Here is a 26,624-nt window from a genome sequence, read left to right on the forward strand (position 1 = left end):
ATTTTGGCATTTGTGTGTAGTGACCGCATGTAAGAGTTTAATTGTCAAAAATAAATCGCCGACGATCGTAGGATAAACTAAGTAAAAATGCTCGATTTACATGGAACATCTATATTTCATAATTATTGTTCACCAATGCCTTGCAGAATAATCGTGGGGCCTTAACCAAAGTTCATAATTTTATGCGAGCGTGGCAGTTAACACCTGTTTTTATATATGCGGGATCAATTTGTGAAGATCACTCTGCCTAGTTTAGTAATCGTAACAAGGAATTTTGAAACAACACGAGGTCTGATTTCTAATAGACCTCATAATTCTGAGCAGCATTCAGAGGGCGATTTGAAACCTGAGACTCTAGCTTCCATTTCCGACTTCCGATCCATTCTAATAGAATGATGCTTGACTATCGCCATCAGTAATTAAATGGAAACCTAATCATCCGATCACGTATGAATCAAATCTCAAAATTTTGCCTTTCGAACATCGAAGTTGAAACTCTACTGTGATGCCGCATTTCAAATTATTGTTGGTCTGAGTTTATATCCTGCTTTGTTGTATTAGAGTAGGATTTATACTGATACTTGATTGTACCTGATATAGCTGGACACTGATCTTTTTCACGGTCGTAAGTAATAAAATCTACCAACTAAATTTAAAAACCGCCATTCAATTCTATTTGCTCTTTACCTACAGCTCTAGTAGTTAATTTTCATTTTGTACTTTGATTGCTATTTTTTGCCAGCGTCCTGGCATAGGGGTAGCGCATCTTCCCCTTGATCTGGGCTTCCCGGGTTCGAATCCCGGTTCGGGCATGGTTGTTCTTCATTTGTGTTCTATCTGTGAGGTGTGTGAATGCGCCCCCCTGTAAAAAGGGGTTGTGCAAGCGAATGTGTGGGTGTCATCTTCATATGAGCTAGAAGTCAGACTTCTGCCCTCGGGTGCTCAGAGGTTTTTACTCTCAGAAGCTATTGCATCCCCTTTCCGTGGTAACGTGGACACGGCATCGTCATCATTGCTATTTTTTTAAAGTGCTGGTATAAAGTAATGATTTTTATAAAATTTAAAAGACCGAAAATAAGAATTAACTTTGCATTTGTTTTATTTCGTCACTGATTTATAATTATATTTTAAAATGTAAATATTTTCTCTTTTAAAAATATTTAAACATTATATTCTAAAAATTCTATTCATATTCAATGTTTAATTTTTTGCTTTTGTTCAATTTATCTCAATAAAAATAATTGTTGTTTGAATGACTTAATTGTTTGATATAAAAAAGAACACGAATTAAATGTATCTATTTTTTTATTTAAAAAATCTCATTAAATTCGTACATTTTATAAATATTACAAAAAGAATTGGAAAAGAATTAGATTAGAATTTATTCACTTATTTATAAGAATTAATAAATGTAGGCAGTTAAAAAAAAGTGGCGACGTGGCAGAACAGCGGATTAGGGTTGGATGACAATGAACTTGGTGCAACTTTAAATTTTCTTTGAAATATTGCATAAACATTTTTATTTACAAAACAGCCTTCTACAAGAAAAGGTAATTTTTTTAATGCTTTAAAACCTGCTAGTTACTTTATCAGTTTATATCAATTTTTCAAGCGAAAATCAGTAGAATTTGGAACGACTTATGAGTTAAAACACAGAAATTAAAATGAAATAATTGCATATTAACAAATAAATAATATTAATTTTAAAGATGAATATAATAATTAAAGCCATATCTACGAACATCTCTATAAATGTTGAAACACTTTTACTAATAATGCCGGTTTTATGTTCCTATTCAACAAGCATCGCGGACACAAACCTTGATGGCCCATTAGATGGTTATCGGATGCAAACCTCGTCTCTTTAATTGTGCTTATCGAAAAGAAGATAAATATAGTTACAGTATTGACTGAACTCGGATGTATCTTCTTTATAATGTTAAGAAGTACTGTTTTTCATTTAATGTCTTTTTTATCACCAATCTTTCCATACTAGCTTTGAAGTTTATTATGCAGATCCCATAATTAGTTTTAAAGTATTATTTCCTAAGACATTACATTTCTTAAAATCGTATTAAAACCATACGCATTCCTGTCGTTAGTTTTATATAATATGATTATTTATGATTTAGCAAAATTTAAATTCCGCTCTAAAATTCTCTGATGAATTGCTATTTCTAAATGTACGAATTCAAAGGGCGGACTGGAATCTTTCTACATTTTTAAAAAAATACCTGTAGGCGTAGAAATTGCAGATAATTTAAGGAATAAAAAGTGAGATATCACGGAATCAATTCTCTTGTAAGTTATTTCGTAAATGACTCTTTCCTCACAATTCGCCAGCAATTTTTCCACGCACCGTAGGGGGGCGTTGCAAGCATAACGAAAAAGGCGCCGACAGAGTACCCGAACCAAACGGCTTGCCCGTCGCGCTTGTCAGAACCGACAGCGAAGAGGCGCGCAAACAACCACTCTTCGAAAGCGGGAAAAGAAAACTAAACTCATCGGTTGCCCCAAACACTTTTCCACCTACGGTCGGCTGTTGACCTTCAAGAAACATAAAACAAAGAACTGCGCGCTCGCGAGTCACGTGATCGAAATCAAGTTCAGGGTTTCGGCTGCAGTTAGTTATTCATGGTCGGTTCGGAAGAAGAGCATCCACTTTCTACAAGGAAGGAAGTGGTGAAGTTCGCGAGCGAAAGTTAGGAGTTTTTTTCCCTCCTCACGTGTTTCAGTTAGGGAAGCGGCGGAGAAACAGTATTCCTGCCGCTGCTGTTTCCACCCCAATGCCGGCAACACACCTGCTTTCAATATATATTTACTTTATTTCTTGCTGAGTAGAATTTTAAATAAAATCGTCTGATCATAATAATTTTATGATGTATTACTATATAACGCAGATTGTTGTTGGCAACTGGCCGATGAACAGACGATAATAGTTTCCATTTAAAAGTAATTCTGTTTAATTTGAAACTTTTTAAATTTCATGTAAGAAAGTTTGCATTGAAGATATTTTTTTAAATAAACCTCGTACCAAGGAAGGATACAATTGGTTTTTGTATCAAAACTAAAAATGGTTTTTGAAGGATGAAAATGATTTATCCGAAATTCATTGTCAGGTATTCAACAAGCCGTATTTATCAGCTGTGTTATTGTGTATCTTCCTGATAAATTGGAAGATGTGTTTATATTAAAGCCAATCAATCAGCAAACAAGGACCTTTATTCATTTTATTTATTACATTGAAATAACTTTTAAACGATATATTCACCATGGTGTCTGATATTTTAACGAAAACTGTAAAATCATTTCAACTCGTATTTGTTCTCTACTTAAGTGGCGTAATTTGTTCATCTATGGCACAATCAGAAAGTCTAGGTAAGTCCTTATTTATTTTATTTTTTTTGCATATATGTACTTATTTATTCGTTTGCTTAATTTAAGAACAGTTTTGTGTTTTTAAGGAGAGAAAAAGGTATTCTTTCGAAGATTTGTTCGCATAGTAATTTCCTTTCAATTATAGTCCTGTTTAAACTGTAGACAAAACTGTTTGATCTTTTAATTGATGCAGCTCATCATGATGCCAAATTTTTAACTGTTCAAATCTGTTTTTCTTTTTAAATGTTGACAGTTTAAATGTTAAAACATGTTTTAAATGTTGTTTAAATGGATTGTTTGTAAAGAGTTAAATTGTGCTTGAAATGGCTAAATACAACCTTTGTTTCTTAAAAAAAAACATCGTCGCTCCAATGTTTTAAAAAGTATTTTTTAGCAGATAAAATGATGGTATTCCGTATAACTTTATTTTCCCTATTAACACACTTATTAATTAGCAATAATCCTACAAAAATATTTTTTTAAAAATGTGCATGTTGGATTAATTAATGTAATTATAAACTAAAAACTGCTTTGGTTTAATTGTTCGTTGAAGATATATTGTTAAACAGTGGAATAATAATGATAAAGCAAAAAAAAAATTCAGTTTATTTTTTCATCATTATTTTGTTTATTTTTTAATACAAAATTAATGATAAATCGATTGAATTTTCTGTTATATATATATATTATATAGAAATATATTTATCTATTACTATCTAGATCTATATTATAGATTTTGATTCATTGTCTCAGGCATATGTTTGGTTATTGATATCAAATTTAGCTTATGAACATTTTTGTGCTACTTTGTAAAGAAGAAAAGTACTAGACTCGTGGTATGTCATGCCATGTTTGGTGTTTTGTTCAAATTGCATAATTAATTTTTTAAATGACCACTAGCAATAGCCATGCTTTTCCAGTAGCATAAGCTAAACATAATTTTTGTGCCGTAAACGGATGATATCGGTTTCTTTGTGGTAACCTTATCGTATTAATGTGCGATTTTCTTTGAATATTTCTACAGTCGATTTTTTTTTTTTTTTTTTTTTTTTTTTTTTTATGTAGATGAAACTCATTTGGATGAAAAAATTACAGTAAAAATATACTATTTATTTTATTTGAGGTGCTTTTTAAAACCAAGTACTTGATAACTGATAATTAAAATGTGGTTAAACCATATAATTTATGTATTCATTACTAAAAAGTTTTTTTTTCTATTTTATTACACTTTTGGAATTGCAGAAATATTTTTTTGAATTTACATTCATATTGGCATATTGATTGCAGGTACTTCATTTATTCAATAATAAATAAGAAAAAATGTATAATAATAATTTCCAAACATTTTTATTCAAATTCTTTTTGAAATAAAATAAAATTTTTGTTTGAAATGTAACATAATTTGATCAAATTATTAGATTCTCTATTTATATTTTGTAATTGATATTGTAATTTTCTTTTCTAAGAAGAAGCTTAAAAATTTAGCGCTGCATATCGCAATTATTTTATCTAATTTAAAGCAATACCAATAATTTTTTTATATATTTTAATATGAAAGGTGCATCCAGAGATTCTTGAAAAATAAATTTGATATCGAATTTAGGTTAGACAATAAATAGCATTAATTTAATACTGCAATAGATACAGACGATTCTGTAAATTTATTTTCTGAAAGACTTCTTAATAATTTTACATTTTATTGATACTAAAAGCCTGAATGCAAAGTTTCAAGTTTGGGAAGAAGTATCCCATAGTTTATTACAATTCCAGCATAATATTATGTGTTTTATTTTCAAACCGGTATAATAGCTAATACTTAGTTCAAAATATTACTGATGTAAGAAATGATGTAATTGCATGAAAGAAAGGGTATGGTCACAAACAAAGTAACTATTTGACGACACTAAGCTAAAGTTCAGTCATTGATCATTTATCCTGGGTCTTTAATCATCAGTCAGCCGCAGGATATGTGACTCAATAATACCTTTCTCTAAAAGATTACCACAATGAGGTAATTTTTTCAACATAACAATCACTTCTAATTGCTTACTAATCCTTTCCTTTCGTAAAGATCTGTAATTCGACGAGTCATCGTTGAATCGATAACGAGATTCTCTCTCCAGCAATCGATTGCAAAGTGACTCGTTTGATTCCGATAATTAGCAGAGTTAGAGCTTACATCCATTTTGGATCTGTAAAGAAATAAAAAAGAAATTGCATCTTCACTATAAGAATGATTAATCGTCTCAAACGATTTGTTGATAGACTATTCAGTTTTCCAATGGTGCGGAAATGATTAAAAAGGTTTATGAATTGGGACATAGACCTTGCTGTTTATTTTTGAAGATCTATTGTTGTTTGTCTTTTCAATTTTTGTTTAGAATTCTGTTAAATTGCTAGTTTGAAAATGATTGCAAGTCAATTTTAAAATAAAATTTTAGGCGTAGTGGAATGAATGTCTACTAGTATTCTTTCAATGAATACACTAACTGGGTAAATTTTAATGGGCTTTGAAAGAGTCACAATTTCCTTTTTTGGTATCTGAATTTATTATTCTTAATAGACTTAATTTCTATTGAAAGAAATTTCAGCTTAAGATTATGGAAGCATTTTTGTTATTTTAGAGGTAAATAATTATATAAAATTGACTTAAGTTGCAAAAATAAGGATACTATTAAGTCTAAATTGATTTTGGAAATGTGAAGAATGTTCAGTTCTTGGAAACAATATTCAGATTCAAACTGGATTCGAAAAATTATTATATATTATTTTTGAAAGGATAAAAAGATTGGAATATAAATTCGCAGTACATCGAGGCATGAACAGTCGAGTAGTATTTTAATAACCATTTTTTTTTTCATTAAAACTAATGATTTTTTGCCATTATTTCATTTTATATGAAAATATGTCTGAACTAAACAATCATAAAGATGTTTAAACATGAATAATTAATTTCTCGTATCTTTCTTAAAATATCAGTACCCGTATTCGAAATGCTTTATAATCTACTAGTAAAGAATTCGAATCCTCCTCAATATGTGATTTTTTTAATCATACTGATTTATATTATAACTGGATTGTTTTTTGTTTTTTTTTTGATATCAGTGTCAAATATTTGATTCCATGAGCCCATATTCATGCCATCTTGAATAATTTCTACGTGGCCCGTTTCAAAAGTATAATAATTTAAGAGTACGATGAATTTACTTTACAAAAGATATAGCTGTACAAGCTAAACTTTTCTTATTTCGACAACAGAAGTCTTATTTCTTTCTTTTTCTAAAGGACAAAATTGCGAATGGCGCTTCTATGTTTAGTAGATTTAGGCATTTTGTGGCGATGCTCTAGTATGATACTGTCTTCATTTAACCAACTGGTTAATTTAGCTTTACGTTTCAGCATATTTTTGATTTAATGAACATGATAATGATTTTCTTAGATTGAAAGTTTAATTTTTTAATAACTCCGGGAAAATGTATACATATTTTTTTTTTATTTATATGTTTATCATGACTGAGAAATTGTGTGGCATACATATTTTCCAAAATTTTAATATTATTCTGATATTTTATCATTCATGGCATTTGTGTTTTTTAAAATTTATTTATAATTATTGGCAAATTGTGTGTTTACATTTTTTTTATTCAAGTTTTTACAGTCTTAGGCAGTTACCCAGTCAGCAATCTGACATTGTCTGCAATATTTCTCAACAAAAAAAAAAAAAAAAAAACTTGCTTTGAAATTTTTTTAAGAAATCAAAATAAAATCTGTTTCAACATATTAGAATTAAATTATTCTGAAATTTATAATATGAATAAACTCACTGGATATCGAGATTAAGATCTCTTGCATTATTGGTTTCCGAGATGCCATTTATTACCCTCTGAACCGTAGTGCTTGCGCTTAAAACGTGCATCGGATTGTCAGTTTTGAAACACATAAGCATGCTGTAAATTAATATAAAAATTACACTAATCCTTAAGCAGCTCAACTTTTCTATAAATTTTGAATAGAATCAATAGAATAGTATATTCCTAGAACAGAAGCTGTCAAATAAATAGATAGAAAAAAGCAAAACATTTAAAATGTAACTTTCGTCTCAAAATTTAATAGATACGAATTCTAGATATTTTAATCATTTATTGTAGTTTCTTCCTTTTTTTTGTATTCTACTTTTATTAAAATTTTATCCCCCCCCTAATATATTGGTGCTGTGTGACTCGCCTTTGATTCACATTGACTATGTTATTAGACAAACCCCTACTTTTCAAAAGTTAAGTCATCTAATTATAGATAAATGATCCGAATCATATGTGTACTATCATAGCGAAAATGTTAATTTTCAGATTCTCTCTAGAACTAGTTGTTTTATTGTTGTTTATTTATTATGATGAAAAAATTATTAAAAACAGATGATCATATAGGATCGATTTCATATCCAAAAGCTGTACAGCAACTATTTAAGAATGAAATTATCACTGATTTTGGTTTCATTAGAAGAATTCTGGATAATCCTTGTGTATAAATTTACAAAACAATTTTGTACCTTGCAGAAAAAATTTCGAAGCATTAAATTTCTATTCATTTTTTTTAATGTTTTTAAAATAGAATACATTGTTTGCTTTCTTCAACTTGTGTTTTATTATAAAAATTAATTGATTTATCTGATGAAACTAATTATCTTGATTATTTACAAAAATTAAATAATCAGGATAAACATTTCGTGTTGGGTTCAGAAATCAAAATCGTGGATCTCAAAAGTGATTCGAGTTCTCATTAAATATAATTTCAATTGCCATTTCTCTAATGCTTACTAATTTATTTATTTCTAAATATGCCTTTTGTCTAAAATAATTTATCTCGACTTTAGTCTAAAAATACTTTTTCTCTGTCATTTTTTCCCAATAATTTTTAATAATTCTTAAATAAACACCACTTGTAGTGTTTCAGGATCTATTCAGTGAAAATGAGTTCAGAGAATCTTTGAAGTAGATTTTTAGTAGTTAAGATGCACGAATAACAAAAGAAATAAAAATATTAAAACTTCTTTAACCCTTCTACTGCATTATGCTAGAATATCTTTGTTTGAATGTGGTTAAATAGATTCTAAATACGTTAGACAGATTCTAAATAATCAATCTAAAGTTTTCGAAAATTGTAAATTTTTTTTTAAAAGTTGCATTTTGAAATTTAGCGCAAAAATAAGTGACATTCTAAATGAATAGAAAGTCTACCAGTCGTCTAATAAATATTTAGACTGGAACTCAAACATTCTAAAAGAAGCTGCTAATCTAAAAAAAGGACAAAATCAAACAAACTGAAACATTTTCAATTTTTTGTATACTATGTATAGTATACTAACAGAAGGAATTGTACTCATCGAAAAATCCGAATTTGACGAATCTCCACGTTTCTGACATTCTTGAGTCTCAGAAATGCATTTTGGTAATTACATCTGTCTGTCTGTGAACACGATAAATCAACAAAGGCTTTCAACTCGACAGATGAAATTTAACATATGGACTTACAATCAATTATCTATCAAATTTCGAACGAAATCCATTCTTAGGAAATCTGCCTGTCCATCAGGCTGTTGGAATACAAGTATATTCAATAACTACAAAACTCAAAGAGTTATGTTGGTTAAATTTTGTATATAGATTTAGAATCTGAAATATAGATTTTTGTTATATTTTGTAAAAAAATAGGCCCACGGATTGACCATCTGTCTTTTTATACTTTTTTACATATTTAAATGCACAAGTAATGCATTCAATGACTTAAATAAATGAAATTTTTTTTATATAATTTTGTAACTACAACTCTTGTTTAGTGTTTAATTCAATCTCAATCGACCAAAAATAGGCTTAAAAATTCGTATTCTGTTTTCTGGTATTTGTGTGGTAAACATTAGATAGTGTTACTCCAGCAATAATCGCCAATGACCGTTATTTATAAGGTTTTTCATGACTATTGTTCGCCAGTGGCGTACGCTTCATACACAAGTACCGTTTTCTAACGGTACTTGGAAGAAAACGATATGAAGCATACCGTTTTTATATGTGGGATTTTGAAAATAAAAATTTTAAGCTATCGTGAAATCCACAGGCTTGCTCAAGAACCAAGGGCGGAACCAAAATGCGAAAGAAAGGTGATTACACCTTTACTAAAGATTATGCGAGAAAATTTCGGAAAGACCACTCCTGTTCGTCCCCCCCCCCGCCTCCAAAAATCAATTTCAGCTGTCGTTAAAATTTTTTAACTTCATTCTTTTTAGTTTAAATTAAAAATGTAATTGAAATTTTTATTTAAATATATTTTAAATTGAAAGTATATTTTACTCATAAAAGATATCCTTGAATTTTGTGATCAATATTTACTTGCAATTTATGCAAAAAATAAATGCAAAATTGAAAAATCACTTTATCTATTACTTAGTGTTATTGAACTGCTGTTATGCTAATATTAAAGGCCAACTATGTTAATTTTACGTATGAAAGAATCCATATTTAAACGGAAAGATAATGTATGAAAGTTAATTATATACGAAATGAATTTTTAAAAACATTTCCAAAACTGATAAATAATGAGTATTAGAGCTTGGTTTTTGATTATAAGTTTAATTTAAAAATTCATTTATTAAACATTTTAGACTACTACCCGCTAGATATTCTTGAATTAAAACCTGAAAATGTAAATATTATTTGCTTTTAAGTCAGTTAAAACATACATATTTATTTAGAATATACATAGGTAACATCGTTTTGTATTATTTGTATTTTTTTCCTTATTTATAAAAATGTCAGATCGAAGAAAATCGTTTTTTGAATGTTTGTGTTTTCTTAATGGAGCGGTATGTTATTTCCTAAATCAACTTCTCAAATGCAAAAAAAGTAGGTGTGGTTGATGCTAACATATAATATAAAGCTTTTACCAATACTTTGTTTATCTTATATTAGAATTACACTGATAATACAAAATAGCTTCCCAATTTGGGATTTCCAAGTTTTAGATGAAATATCTGTTACACTTCTGAATAATGACTAGTTACAATAAGACCCTTTATTCGGAAAAACATTTGTCTACAGCATGTTATTAATTAAGAAACGACAATACAAAACCTTATTATTTACTTAGAAAATTTGGCACAGAAATGATCTTCAGCAAATCTTGGGAGTTCTTTACAAAACAAAAGTACTCCAAAAGATTAGCCCCTGGACAAAAGTAGCAATCATTTCCATTTATTAGGCTCTTTGTCCTATATTTAAATACAAAGAAAATAAATAACAGGCCATTAATAAAAAGAAAACAAAAACCTAGGACAATTTCCCTACCCTAAGAATTTGGCAATGCTTCTTTTCAAAAATAATCGTTGAAATAATATAAATTCTACCGAACTGCATATTACTCTTACGTCAATTTCTGAACATTTTTTTTTTTTATCTTAATACTTTTTTTTTGTATTTTTAACTCTTTCACGAAAAGCATTTTTTTTTCTTTGGAAATAACGTTATGTATAGAAAAAGATAAAGGAAATGAAAAATGAGTTGAAAACAATTGATCCCATATCCTTAATCTTCAGCTCCTTCAAGATAAAAATATGACAAAAAGGTATTTTTAAAAAGAAGAAACGTACGAAATTATACGACCGTTCAGTTTTTGTAATGGATTTTAGATGGAATTGGATGGTTTAAAGTCAAATTCTTTAAAGAATGCCACTTAAACTGCTTTTTCTTTTGCCTTTTACTTCAAAATATTTTTTTTTCTATTTAAATTGGAATATATATTTATTTTCCTTCTGCGCAATTTCATTCGATCATTCGATATCTTCTTTGTAATTTATCGTATTATTTAAAATAATACGATAAAATAATACGATAATAAAATTTAGTAGGATTTCTATCCTTATTTTTGTGTTTTGATGTACGTGTTTCAATTTCACTTTTTTTTTTATAGATTACTCGAATCCGATGATTTGAAATTATATTTCCATATGTTTATTGAAAGCATTTTTTTTGTCTTTCTCAAAATAATTTTATATAAAAAAAGAATAGGTGCTGATAATCTCTCTTCAGTTTTAAAACATTCATTCATTTACAATAACTTCGTGTTTATTCATTTTTAATATTTTTTTTCTTGGAAAAAAAATGGATGACGATTAAACAGATCATTTTTGAAAACAAATTTTTAATGTTCTTAATATGAATTTTAATTAATAATATATTTTAAAACAAATTATTTAAAGAACTAATATCTAGTCAACTTTGACAAGTACAAAATCTTAAATATCTACTAAGCTTAAATAAATTAATATATCAGCTTAAATATCTAAAAGAATTTTGTGAAAAGAATAATTTATGTGAGACAAAACAAAACAAAAATAATAGTTAACCTAATTACCTAATTGTTCTTGCCCTTTTTGCTTCATCACGCATGTCGGTAATTAAATATTTTAATTAAAAATTATTCCAATTTTTCAGCTTTTGTTTTAAAAATAAAAGATTAATATTTATTTTAATTACGTTATTATTGACATGTCAGGAAAAAAAATCAACATTTGAAATGATTCGGAAATGCTTCTTAATTTTTATAAGAATTAAAGCAAGATTTTTTGACACTTTCTTTTGTTATTCGATGGTATACTTTTATTGATTAAAACATTTACGATTTTTTGAAAAAAAATTCTTGAAATAGTTATTCTGATTGAAAACTTTAATGACGGTATCAATCTACATATATGCTAAACATTTCTCTAAAATTTGTTTTTTTTTTCTATTAAATTTTTGTTTATTTTTGATAAAGACTTATCTCACGTTAGAATAGCGTTCCATTAACTATAAAACATCATACTTGTGATTTATCTATTCTAATAGAACTAATAAGAGGAACAATAGTCAAACCCTGTCGCTCTTTATACCAACGGAATTCATCTTTATAAATCTTAAGCTTTTTGAGATCTTAAACATCAATGTCTATTTTTCAAACTTATCATTAGCTTGCTTCAAGCGCTACGAGTTTTGTTACGGTTGAAAGGTCATTTCCTGCATAGCCTGTTAAAAAGTCGAAATATATTCCTCCTCTCCATAGTTCTGTGAGAAAATCGAGGATAGCAGAGTTCTTTCATTCATTTTAAATTCTTTAAGGATTAAAATCATTTCAGTATTATAGCCCAAGGCTTGGGTACCGAGTAACTAATTTTTAATCCTAAATACTTGATTAGTTGACTATTAGATATCTTAAAAATAATCATATTTCAATAAGTGTTTTGTGCTGATAAAAATTAAATATATATTTACAGTTTTACTGTATATTACCATTTTGGCCTTTAAATTTTATTTAAGAATCTTTATCAGCTATCGATCATTTATTATCATTATCTCGTAATTTTTCTTTACCCTCACGACTAAAAATTATATGTAATGTAATCATATGCTTTTTTTAGGAGAGTTAAAAAAATGTATGCAGAAAAATCAATGTTTTCTCCGTTTTAATTTGGACAATTAATACATTGATCGTAATAGAATTTTATATCAATTGGTTGAAAAATGGCTTGTGATTTTCAGGTTTATTCTGTGAGGACATGCAAATATGATTATTATTTTATTATTTTAGTTCATCTTGAACAAAGTTTACTGTCTTCTAGATGCGATATTATCAAACCCGCCAAAGTGCCAATGGAATCATTTTACTACAGTTGAACATACAAAAATAATACATCGAATAATATTATCATGAAAAATCGTAGCAATATGCAGAAGAGTCACTTCTGCCACTTAATAAAATGAAATAACACAAAAAGTGTTACCGACAGCGCTGAACTGATAGCACAGAGAGCAGCCAATTTTGACTGTCCCCTATGACCTCAACAAATGGTGACAATGAGTCGAGCTTACAGAGAAATGCTGATGTTTACAGACGCAACCTCTTTACATTTTCCAGGCCGTTACCCATAGCAAAAGACTTCAAAAATGTAAAGAGGTTGCGTCTGTAAACATCAGCATTTCTCTGTGAAGTTCAATCCATTGTCACCATTTGTTTTTATGTATTCTTATTTCCTTCATTTAATTATTACTTCGCCAAAATATTAAATATATACTTGCAGGATTTGACACCGATGTGATTCTGTGTGGAGATTCCTGGATGGTTTGTCCTTTCTTTCTTTCTTTTTTCCTCTTCTTTTCATTTCATCTTGTGCTCATCCAACTGGTTAAATAACAGTATTAAAGGCACCGAGGGCGCAGGATGAGGTTACGTTATGACCCCAATGACAATACTGAAATAATCTAAGGTCAGTCCTCAGTGACTCCCCACGGCAGCCAATGTATTAAAAATAAACTGAAGAAAAAACTGCATTCTGAAAAACTGTCAAAATAAATGAAAAAAGTAATTAAAAACATGGAATGAAAAATGAAAGATAGTGGTAATACAGTATAATATAATATAAAAGGAAAAGTAGTATAATGTAAGGAGAAGTTGAGACATAAAAGCGGTTTAAGGGTTGATGATTGATTGAAGGAAATGATTTTTAAAACTAATTACAAATTTTAAAAAAAAATTCTTTTAATCTCTATCTGTTTAAAATGCCCTTTCAAACCAAGGCCGAATCGTACATTTTTCTTTTTTCACTATTAATGTAATTAATGCGCTTTGTGCAACTACTAATTAATGCGAAAATAGATAATCGATGAAGTGAAAAAATTGATTAAAGCTTTGATAAAAATAAAAATTTGAAAAATGAAATACTATAGTAAACTTAACATAGAAGTGAACTTTCGAAGTGAATGGTTCTTACATCTGTTACTTTCTACTTTTATTATGAAATTTATCATAATATCGTCTTTATTCAGTTAGAAGATTCTGAAGTTGGCAGATTGGCGTGACTTTCTAAACGCATTAAAAATTGTTCACTTTTAATTTTTAACATTTTTTTCTACTGTATTATTTAATATTTTTTTATTGGTCACTTTTAATTAATTTGACTTGCTTCATATTTGTAAAAATGAAATTTTGAAATCATTTTTATTATCTACCTGTTATGCTAAAGGATAGAAATTTTATACATTTATATATTCTCGATGTTAATACTCTATTCCAATAGTTAGGTATTAGTTAATTATTAATTTAAATTGTTTTTGTCTGTAATGGTGGCTCCACCTGGTAGTGAGTTTGAAAAACAATATACCGATTAATTTTTTAAAAATCATTTTTCAGTTTAGTAGCTCAGTAAAATGTATTTTTAATACCTTTCTAATTTAAATTTATTACTTGAAAAATCACCTCTTCAATTGACTTTCTTTAAATAATCTGTAAAAGTATAATGAAATTTTATTATTGCTGCATAAAATGAATTTTTCATTTAAAACTGCAATAAATTACAAATCCTCTATTAAATTGCATTTAAAATTTCTTTTTACATACTTTCAGATGCCATTAGATGGTTTTCGATTGTAAGACACATTCATTATTTCGGGAATCTTCCTCATTTTTCTTTTCTTGTTAAATTTTCTAAATTTAATTTGACATTTAAATTAATGATTCAACTATATTTAAATAAAATACGATAAAATATTTTGTTTAAGTGCTAAACTTGCTTCGATATTAAATTTCTATTGCAACTCGTCACACTAAAATTATTTTCAGTAGTTTCTACGTAATATAATTTTCTCTGAAAACTATTTAAGGATATTTTAAGATTACGTGTTTTTGACAGACTGGTTCAAGAAGAAAAGTGAAAGTGTATACTTACCAATGATGCTTTGAAATTCAATATAAAACTTTTGTTGTCTTTCAAATAGAAATGTCATGCTATTTTTCTACATTAATCTATTAGGCAGAAATTTATCTTTGGAACGGAAAATGTGCGCTACTTTTAAAATGTATTTGCTGATAAACAATAACATAAACAAAGCCTTTACATATCTCCCTATTTATTCCAATTTCTGTCGAGCCATTATCTTGCTGTAAGTATTTTAACCTTAAAAATATTTCGGAATCCACTTCCTCAATTAGAAATTCTTTTCATCTTTTAAATCGAAAAATACAGCTTTTGTGTAAACAGAGCTGACAAGCGTAAAGTCGTTTTGCTGCCTGAAGACTCCATTTGCATACAAACCAGCTGTGTCTAGACGCAGCTTAAATTCTCGATTGCCGGGTTGAAAAATCTCGCATTCAGCTCAAAGATCCTGGAGTACTTTTTAACTGTCAAAAGAAGATTTAAGATCTTCTAGATAAGATATCCTTTTCTACTGTTAGGAACTGAAGAATAAGATTTGTTTTAATATTCCTAAGTAATGTGTATTTTGCTTACTGCTCTTGAGGAATTTAATTTAATTTAGCATAAATTTAACCAAGACTTTAAAAGAGGAATTGATATGGAAGAAATAGTTCTCTAACAATGTATAAATACTTTTAATGCTATTCAGCTGTGCACTTTCATGAAGCACAATTTTAAAAATTTGTTGTTTTTTAATACACCGTTAATTATTAATTCGTAATTGAGATACCGTTCATTATAAAGGTTTTTAAGACAGAATTGCAGGAAAATTAATCCGTAAATTTTCTAATCAGAATTCTTAGAATATAAGCCGTTTCTAATTTAAAAATTTTATAGCATTTAGCCATATTATCAATATCAACACGAATAATACTGCTCTAATTATTCGTGTTGATATTGATATTTATATGATTGATATCGTGATATTGATATTTATATGATTAATATCGTGATATTGATATTTATATGATTAATATCGTGATATTGATATTTATATGATTAATATCGTGATATTGATATTTACATGATTTGAATTGTATTTGACAAATAATATGTTAGGCGGAAGAAAATCTCGACCGAGTTCGCAGTTAGGCTACCCAGATCAAAGAGGTTGAAAATGTCAGGAGAAATAAAACTTTTATTTCTTCATAATTCCTTAATAATCGTAGCCCAAAAGATAAATAAGTCAAATTGAATGATCTTTTATATTGATACATCTTATTGCCTCATTTTGGAGATTTTCACTAGCTGTAATTAGGTGTATTATTGGAAACTGATTTTCAGCCATTCACTTTTACCCTACCATGTGACACATCGATGAAAAACTCTCCTTATTTACATTCTCAAACGCAGTTGAAGAGAAAAGAATGGGGGAGGGGGATGAAAATTTGTCTTATCTTCTTACCTACCTTTACCTTTCAACAAAAATCTTGATCATTATTTTAAATTCTGGAATGTTGATATTAAACCGACGATATTCATATATTTGTTACCTCTTTCTTCCTCGGATTTGTATTTTCTACCTTCTGTAAAGTATGGACATCAGTACTTGCAATTAACGATAAAAAATAGTGTACTGATCTAAAAAAACTTTAAATTTCTAAACAAGTATATATTTATTTGTTGTGTAAATAATTGAAGTGTAGTAAAACAGCAAATCTAAAAAAAAAAAAAAAATATCTCGCTTAAATCAAACAGTTAAATAGTTAATAATAAGATTTTTTGACACAATAAAAGTTTTAAAATAATTTAACACATTTTAATTCTACTCTTGATTAGTAAATTATTTAACATTTCTGTAATAAAAATATTTTTAGGATTTTTAAAATTTTCTAACAAGCAATAAATTGATGCTCAAATTTATAATTTTGTAGTATTTTCGATGAATCTACTAGTTTTAAAAGATTCATAAGGATAAAAAAAAGGAATGTATTGCTAACCGCTGTACCTGAGGCTTCGCTTATGTTTATCAATTTATCTAATTTTATATTTAATCACTTAAGAAGTTTTAAGAACCTCAACCGTAATTATTACTAATTTAAGGAGTTTGAACAAACTAAATTTTTATATCAAAATTGACGCAAATATATAAAGACTGCTTGGAGCTAATAACAAATACTGGACCTTTGAAGAAAAATTGAGTTTCTTAGTCCATACTGTTTCTTTGTTAAAGCATCATTTTTTTTTAAGATTAATAATGTCAAAGGTAGGGAAATTAAATGGAATTAATGATAGAAATTGCTCAAATTAATTTTTAAAAAATTCATTAATTATAATAGACTTAGACAAAATTGTATGATAATGAAATTGACGGTGATTAAATGTTAATTATTTAAATTTTAAGATGGTGTCAAAATAGTTTTTTTTTATTTGATAATATGTTCTGAAATTATGGAGAAGTGACACAAACTTTAAAAACCCATTTCGCCCCCTTTAGAAGGACATAGAAATTGTTTTTTAACAGCGCAGTTAATCCTTCTATGTGCTAAGAACGTGTGACAATTTTCATACAAGAGGTGTGCGTAAAGTTAAAATAAATATCAAAACAACGTTCAATTTTCTATATATTGATTTAAATACGTTGTGAACAAAAGGAATGTTACGAGCAATTACTCGGCCAATATATACAGGATAGCTATAAAATAACTTTCCATATTTAGAGTATCAGTTGCTGAAACTAATGAATGAAGTCAATGTTGTATGCAGCTCGGAAACATGGGAAAAGATATTGCAATAAAAAAAAGGGAAAAATAACCTAAATACTACTTTTTTATTGAAAACGTTTCACGTGATCCCAGGTTATCATAACGAAAAATTAACATTTGCTGCTAGTTTCATGCTGTATATCATGTATCTTTGTAAGTAAATTTTTTATTACTTGACTTAGAAAATATTGTACATGTATTTTTTACTAATATATATATATATATATATATATATATTACCACAAGTGAAATTTTACATAGTTTATTTTCTAGGTATCATTGGATTATTAACTTATTTTCGTTCTGAAAGCGCCGAATGTTCCCCTGTCGGTGACCTCTGTTAATAAATTCTTTTATGGAATTTATTTCTTCGTGCTTTTCCTACTCTGGTTTTATTCTGTCCACAAGTTTTAACTTTAGCTGCATTTAAATGGGGCGAGCAATTTTATGATAATTTGAGTATTATGAAATCTTAGTATTATTCGTCTATAAAATAATTTAGAGTAAATTGGAGCAAACTAAAGTCAAATCAAAAATACTTTTAATTTAATGAAACATGTAAACATTTAATAATCAATACAAACAGAAAGAAGAAAAAAATAATTAAAAAAAATTACTGAAATAATGAAAAAAGTCTTTATCATAATATAAATTTTCAATTTATTCCTAATTATTTTAATTCACATATGTATTTAATTCAAATGAAACATTTGAAAGACTCTTGAGAGAAAAACTTACTTACAAATTTAATGCCTTTCCTGAGTTTCTTCATTTATTTTCAAACAAGTCTCCATTCTCTTGAGGAATTTAAAATTCTATGAGCTTCAGTCTCACACTCTATCAAAAACTAAAAACTTCCCCCCATTTTTTTTTTTCTTCTCAGCTACCAAAATCCTTTACTTGATATCTCCTGCGTCTTCTTTATATCCAGGGGTTTAAAAAAAGGGCCGAAATGAGAATACCTGACAAGAATACTAGATTTCTACTCCTAGGTAATCAGAGCTGACAACCTTAAGACGAGGGGGGGGGGAGAAATCAAAGCTATCAAGTGGGACTTTTTCTTTTGCATCTCAATTCGTCTGGACAATAAAAGTAGAGGGACTGTTCCAAATTCTATTTAAGGCATTACGGAAACTGTTTATATTAGATTATTTGTAAATGAAAGGATTCAAATGTAGGGATCAGTTAAGGTACAAAATAATTACTTAATTGAGCTCATTTTAAATTAATTATGAAGTTTTGTTGAATATTTAACATTTTATTTTTATTGGCAATTCCAAATGCTGTGAAATAAGAACACTTTTCAAGAAAATACCCATACTAAAATGAAATATTTAAAGATAATGTAATTATTTTATTTTACTCATCCATAACTAAGACTTCGACGAACAAATCAAGGCAGAATTTAAAAAAAAAAAAAATTTAATATTTAAATGCATAGAATATTTAAATGACTAAAGTATAGTATATTTAAATAGAATATTTAAATGATTATAAATTAAAGTTTGAATGAGAGGTATAGTTGACATTTCAAAAATAGAAATGAGATATAATAGAAATTTCAAAAATAGAAATAAAATACAATTTCATTTTACTAGTAATTTAGTCAGCAAAAACTATGAAATATATTGAATGATTCGACATGGATTTAATTTTTTTTCATAATATTTTTCACCTCCATTTTTTTTACCAACTTTCCATTTCAAAGCATTTTTAAGGAAATGCATTTTAATAAGCAGTCGTTATTTTTTAATTATTACATTTTAGATTTTATATTTAATTACATTTTATATTGTTGTAAGCACATTTCTATGTCTTTCAGTCTAGATTTATTATAATGTAATTCAGATTTAATATGTGTTCTAACTTCAGAAATTTGAAACAAACTACTTTTATTTCTAATTCCATTGACTTGATTACATAAATCTAAAACATTTTATTGTAATAATTAGTTAAATTTTGCTGAACAGTTACCGATATACTTGCCTAATAGCTATTGTTATCTTCCAACTAGAGAATTTTTTAATCGCTAATTAGATGTAATATATGCAAAATGGATCATTTAATTTAATCACGGAGTGGATCGTTTTATTAATAATATGCAATGTTATAATAGCAAGAGGTAAAGACACTAACTTGTGGAAACCAGGATATGCATCTAGCGGGTTAACAAAAGCGTGAAACATGCAATATTTCGTGTGGCTTTTTGGCTTTAAATACTAATAAATTCGAAAATTTATTGATAATTTTTTTTATTCTGATACATTTCCTTTTTCGTAAATCAATAAAATAAAATTTTGAGTAATCAAGAAAGTGGTACTTTCTATCAAGTAAATTAACACAAAGTAAAAATAATTTATTAATAAGCACTGAATCTCTATAATCATAAAAGCGGTTTTATGAAACTTCTAAGTGGTATATAGTGGTATATATATGGTATATACATAATGTGTTATGTATATACCAATTCATGTGTATGTGAGCTACTTTTTTCGTTATCATCATAAAAGACAACTTAAACTTCTTTTGCATACTATATAAAAATTAAAACTCTAAAGTTCAAACCACTTTTACTTTAAAATGTGATGTTTTTTATACAGTAAGTACACCATTAAAAACAGCATTTTAAGATGTTGCTAATAAATTTAGTACAAAAAAAAATATTTACAAAAAGCAAATTATATACTGCTCGTTGTTATAATTGTTTCTTCACACACAGTGCTTATTTTCTACATCAAAAGAATTTTTATTCTTTTAAATCTTGCTTCATTTCTATTATTATTTAAAATATACTGAAGACAAAATAATATTTATTATGATAATATAATTTTTTTTGCGATTCGTCATGCTTATACTATAAATAGGGCATTCAATTCTTATTCATTTACGTTTCTTAAGATTTGTGCTTTTGTGCTTATTTTTGTGCGTCTAACTTCAAATAAAAGTTTATCTTTAATCAGTCTCAAGTTGCTTGGAAACCTTACTGCAGGCATCCCGTTGGAAAGTAATTGTACAGAACAAAGAATGAAGGCAATGCTGCAGGTCTAATGATCTTTTCTTCGGTGGGCTAAATGGCCGCAAAATCACTAGGGTATCCTCCCAAATTATTAGTCAAGTTAACAAAAGCGTATCCGCATTACCAAGAAAACCCCATTTACAAGGACAACCGTTAACCATAAGACACGCCTTCGAGATGCTGGTTCAGGGTTTTCTTCTGTCAAGCATATTCCATTGCTTTTTTCCTCTGTGATTAGAAATCCACTAAAAACGCTAATGCTACTGATTTTGAAAACATTAATGTCTTTTATTTCAGACATAACATGCTTTTCGGCCATAAAATGGACTGTTTGTAAAAAGAGTTGTCTTCATTGCCTCGAAATTAGAATGTGAACTTGGAATTGCGCGATATGTTTCTTTCTTTCTTTTGAAAATCTCGTAAACATACACGCCTCTTATAGATCCTAAACTAGCAATAATGATTATAATCACGATTGGCAGGCAGTTTTTTTCATGTGTGTGAAAAATGTTGGAATATTTCACAATTACTTTTCTGAATTAAGGTACAAGACCCCTCAAAGTGTCTCTGAGGCGGCTTACTTTCAGTCCTTGAACATAATGGATTATAAAACTTCCTTTTGAATAGGCAAAAAATATTAGAGAAAATAAAAAAAATGGTGAGAAATATTGAAATGCTGCTAAGCATTCGATAATCTGTGTAGGATTCCGATTTACTGCATGCAATCAAATTTTTCCTGAGCATAAGAGCATCACAAAACTTTGTACACATATTACTATTAATTTTTGTGTGTTTTCCATGTTTAAAATATTATTTAATCCCTTTACGGCAACACCAAACCATTTTGAGTTCAAAGAGAAATATAATAATCAACAGAAGCGGTCACTTGCATTTATATTGTATTTACATGCTTTTAAAGCGCCATCAGGCTCTGTGAATAACTATGAAATTGATCTGTGTGTGATGAGACTATACTATGACATTTAATCTTTTTAGAATCAAGATTATTTTTAGGGCTAATATTCTGCATAATTTTAAACAAAATATTTCTAAATTGTTTTTATCTGTATTCTCTTACTGTTTATCAGTAATTTGGGCCGGCGAGGATTAGAATACTGCCTTTATGCAAGTGTTAATTATTTTTGCCTAGATTTTAGCGACAGCCATTTCGGAAATAACAATCTGTCAAAGAATTGTTGTACATTCGAAATCATTGTCATTGCTAATATTTCCCGTTTTTTTTTTTTCCCTGCTCAAATTTGGAGGGAGGCAAAAAAAAAAGCTAGAACTTTAATATGATTATATTTGTGACACCAACGAAATTCTTGTCAAAGTAACTATTGACTTTCGATATCAATGTTAAATGTGAAATCGAAAATTTTTGAACGAACTACATCGTCGATAATAACTCATGAAGATTTCTCATGTATTTTTTCCATACTATTTTGTTATTCGAAGCATTTGGTGTTGTAATTAATTCTTTACACTCGGCAAGATAATTCAATGTACAATTATTCACTGAATACATGGATCGGTTTATTACACCAAAAAATAAATATAAGCAACTGTTTTAAACTGAGTTTCCCTGAAAAATGAATCTGCATCTTTTTAACATTCTGTAGGTATTTTTAACAAATAAAATTAAGGATAAATAAATAAAATGTCAAAATGATGCACGGTCTTAAATGGCGACTGAGAGAAGACGTTCGGGTGCAATGGGTTAAATGTCCTGTGAATCATCTCAGTTTTGCAAAACCGATCGCCATCTTAATTACCTCAAATCATAGATTTTATAAAATAGTTCATTATGATTATTTTGTTGAATGACTTATTTAAAGTTTGATAGATTCTTTCGGCACGACAATTCTGTAAAAAAATAATTGACAAAAAACTGACACTTGAAGAAATAATAATCATTAAAGCTTAGAGTAATAATGTTCAGTCATCGCAATTAAACAATACATATAATTATCTTGCATCGAATATTCATAACACATTTTTCTACATATTTATACTAAAGAGGTAATTTTTCTCCAGAATTTCTTAAGGTTGGAAAAAATATTTTCATCAGAACAGTGATTAAAGGAAAAATTACCTGGAATATCTGTACATTTTTAATGCCATTTAAACATAGGTTGAAAAAACATACACGACTTCTTTAAATAATGCGAAAGTCTTGATGAGATTATTTTTTATCCATTCCTAACAGAATTATCATTCATTCATTTCACTTAGCACAGTAAGAAAAAAAAAACTGTCCAAATTGAAGGAAATTAAATATTGCTAAATTGCTGCGATTTATGCAAGAGACTCGACTATTTTGTTTTGTTCGGGCCATTTCTTTTCCCCTTCCGAAAGATAATTAAGTCATTTGCCAGAAGGTGTGAGATGGGTAAACGACAAAGAGGGAAACTTTACACAGAGGGTGGAAAGATAACAGTAATGAGAGGTTCAAAACATGCCGCATCCTTTTTATTTTTATTCCGGTCTTTTCTGCTTTCCCAATCTGGAAAATGGAAGTTTAACTGTCGCCTAATTAGAAGCTGATAACGGAAGAGCAATTACTTTGTGTAAGTGAATTTGCCGTTTGGAAAAGAAACGCATTCGCTCTGTTTCGTTTTGTGAATTTAATGAAGTTTAGGCCGGTTTGAGGATAAATCTTGTTCTTAGCGTTATTTCCCCAACATACATGAAACCGCGCCGTTTGGAAAAGCTATTATACTTAAATGTGAGCTTATTTAATCAAATATTTTGAATGCTACCATCACCACTTTAAACTGGGAGAATTAAAAGTATTAAGCAAGTCGCTCCTTCACATGGAATTGAGTTATTTCTGTGGGAACGAAATGGGAAATATTTTAATTATGGCCCAAAAAGTTTAACCGTTTTCATTAGGATAGGAATTAAATCAACTGTTTATAGCTTTCCTTTGAGGTATTATACTGAAATTATTTTCCAGAAAAGGATTTCCTGTAACGGATATCTTGATTTGTAATTAGAACATTACATTGGGGACATGGATGCGTTAGATTATTTATCAGTTAAATGTTTGATGTTCTTTGAAGATGAGTAGGATTTTATTACATTTATCTGAAGTCTTAGTTACGGGTGAGTAAAATAAAATAATTACGTTCCTCTTTAAGTATTTCATTTCAGTATGGGTGTTTTCTTGAAAAGTTACCTTTTCCGCTTCAAATCTTCCAAAAGATTTCATTGGTGTTTAAGGAGTTCCTGAATGGAGTTTAACAATATAATTTAACCTTCTGTTATTTTAATTAAAAAATATTTTAACGTATATTCATCGTAAATATCTATCTCTGTAGGCATTTTTGAAGTAGCTTATGATCCAAAACTAATTATGAATATAATTTTATATTAAATTTCATTAATGAAAAAAATTTAATCAGTTACGACTGTTTTTCTGCACTAAAATAATTAAAATAAAAAGATAAATTACAATTAACGTGACATTAAAAAAAAGATTTAATGTATCATTTTAACTTGAGTTGAAAATTTTATTTTTTATAATTTGGTTTATCACTCCAATGTATTTCGTATTATCAGAGTTGATCGAATATCAACATGTTCTCTGCATGATTTACGACGATAATTCGAATAATCTGTCTAATTAGATGATCCCCCTTTTTTTTCTGAATCTTATTTCTTATATACAGAACAGAATTTGTTTAATTTAGTTATGTTAACATCCGCGTTTTAAAGCAACACAAGGGCTGCTTTGGACGAACTTAGTAATTTTGAACCGCAGTCAGATGACGAGGAAAAACCTGAGCTGAAACCCCACGCTACACCAGTAGGACTTTTGGCACTAGACTCGCTTTAACGTGCACTAGACCCGCTTACATGACAGTTCTTTGGTGGAATCGGATCTCAAACCTGAAACCCTCCGGTTCCGAAACCGAAACCTCGCCACCAAGCCACCGCGGCCCTCTGTAGAAAGAGGTAATCTAATTAGATTGGAAATGTGAATCACAAACGAATCGCCTGATGGCCAACATGTTAAAAAAATCTTTTTGCTAATTACAAATTTGATCTTACTCAGAATAGAAAATTTAACTTTTTTAAAAAATCAATCAGTTGTTAAGGCGTTAAGGTCATCCAATGAAATATATGAGAAATGAGAATTAATCAGTACAATGGTTTTTTTAAAGCCCATAACACTTTCAATTCAGGTTGAAATTAAAGCATTTTGATTGATGAAAGAAATTAAGAAGCGAAAGAAAGATTATTATTATATTATAATTAATTTTTTGCAACAAAAACCCATTGAAATGCTTAGATCTGTCATTACATTTTTATTATTTTTCAAAAAGTTATTATAAAACTCTCTTTCTACGCAAATATTTGAAATTCTTCTCCTTGTTACCTATGAATATAATGCAGTTTTGAAGAGGGAAAAAATCAGGTACATAAATCAAGTTACTTTCTCCAACAGCTATTTAAAAAAAAAAAAAACTAAATAATAATGTTTCCAATGTTTAAATCAATATTTCATATTTCATCCTAAAAAAAACATTTTAAAGTAAACATCTGGTTTTTGTGTACTTTTTCCCCTTCTGCGAAACATTTTATGGAAAATAAACAATGGGAAAGATGGCTGATTCGAACGACTTTTGGAAAGCAGAAAATATTTCACGCCTGCTTTCGGAAAAAATTGCACCCCAGTGACTTAAAGGAATAAAAGATTCCAAAAATAGGTGAAAGAACAAAATAAAACCCCAAGATTTTTACCTAACATCCAACTTTTTTTCTTTTCTCCACAATTCTTTTTTTTTTACTTCTTTTTTGTATTGTATTTTCTCTGCGACAAATTGCCCTAGCCTGCTGAAGATGAGACTCGAACGCTTTGCTGTTACTGATTTTTTTTCTTTTCATCCCGACATTTCAAAAGCTGTCCCTCCACACTTTCCAAAAGAATGTAAAATACAAAATAAAAAAAAAATACATTCCTCTCCTGAGTAGTGCGATTCGATGATGGTAAGAATTTGTAACAGGGACCTATCATTATGAGGCACACTTTTTCACAGCTGTCGCATTAAAAGAAATGGCACTTACTGACATATAGCACTTACACGTATTAACTTTTTCTTTTCCTTTCGAAGAAGTTTGATCGCAGACATTGGAGATTCAAGAAGTATCGGTTGACTATTTTTAAACAATTTTTGACTACTCGAAAAAACTTGACCCAGAATTGTGTAACTTTATAATTTAAAAAAAAATGGAGCATTCATTTTATTATTTATTTAAAGGAACTAGTACGTTCTGGACAATGAAAGTTATCTAAATTAAAGCTGTAAATAAAAAGATTTTTTTTACGAGTAAATATTAAATTTCATATGAAATTTTCTATCTACAGGGTGTTCCAAAAAAGTGGAATAAGCATTTATTTCCTTAACTGTTGCAATTTGGCATATACTTCCAATTTGCAAACACACACACAAAAAAAACTGTATACATTTACTAAATTGGAAATTGGACATATGTTACATATCATATGCATTGAAATTCAATGAAAATGTACGAAACTATCTCAGGTGTAAAGCACATACTATAAGATTTGATTTTAAATAACAAAATGTTATTCAAGTTAAATAGTTTAAAATTTCAATCTGGTGCATGGTAATGTAGCAAAAAGAGAAGAGGCTTGTTTTTATCATCTTGCTTTTATTTGCTCTTGTTTTGTATGTTTCATGTATCATCCATGTATCATATATCTTCCAGTTTGCAGTCATAT

The 26,624-nt window shown here is 28.4% G+C and overlaps 1 protein-coding gene across 1 annotated transcript in view; it reads left to right on the forward strand.

Annotated features, from left to right (window-relative positions):
- Nucleotides 1-2,434: 2,434 nt before the first annotated feature.
- Nucleotides 2,435-26,624, forward strand: part of LOC129981211 (uncharacterized) — a 227,903-nt gene continuing 203,713 nt past the window's right edge. Inside the window, exon 1 of the mRNA XM_056091956.1 lies at nt 2,435-3,378. Within this exon, the coding sequence (XP_055947931.1) occupies nt 3,273-3,378 (106 nt within the window). The 5' untranslated portion in view covers nt 2,435-3,272. The remainder of the gene's footprint in view (nt 3,379-26,624) is intronic.

This window comes from Argiope bruennichi, chromosome 1 (genome assembly GCF_947563725.1).
Source record: "Argiope bruennichi chromosome 1, qqArgBrue1.1, whole genome shotgun sequence".
NCBI classification, from domain to species: Eukaryota; Metazoa; Arthropoda; class Arachnida; order Araneae; family Araneidae; genus Argiope; species Argiope bruennichi.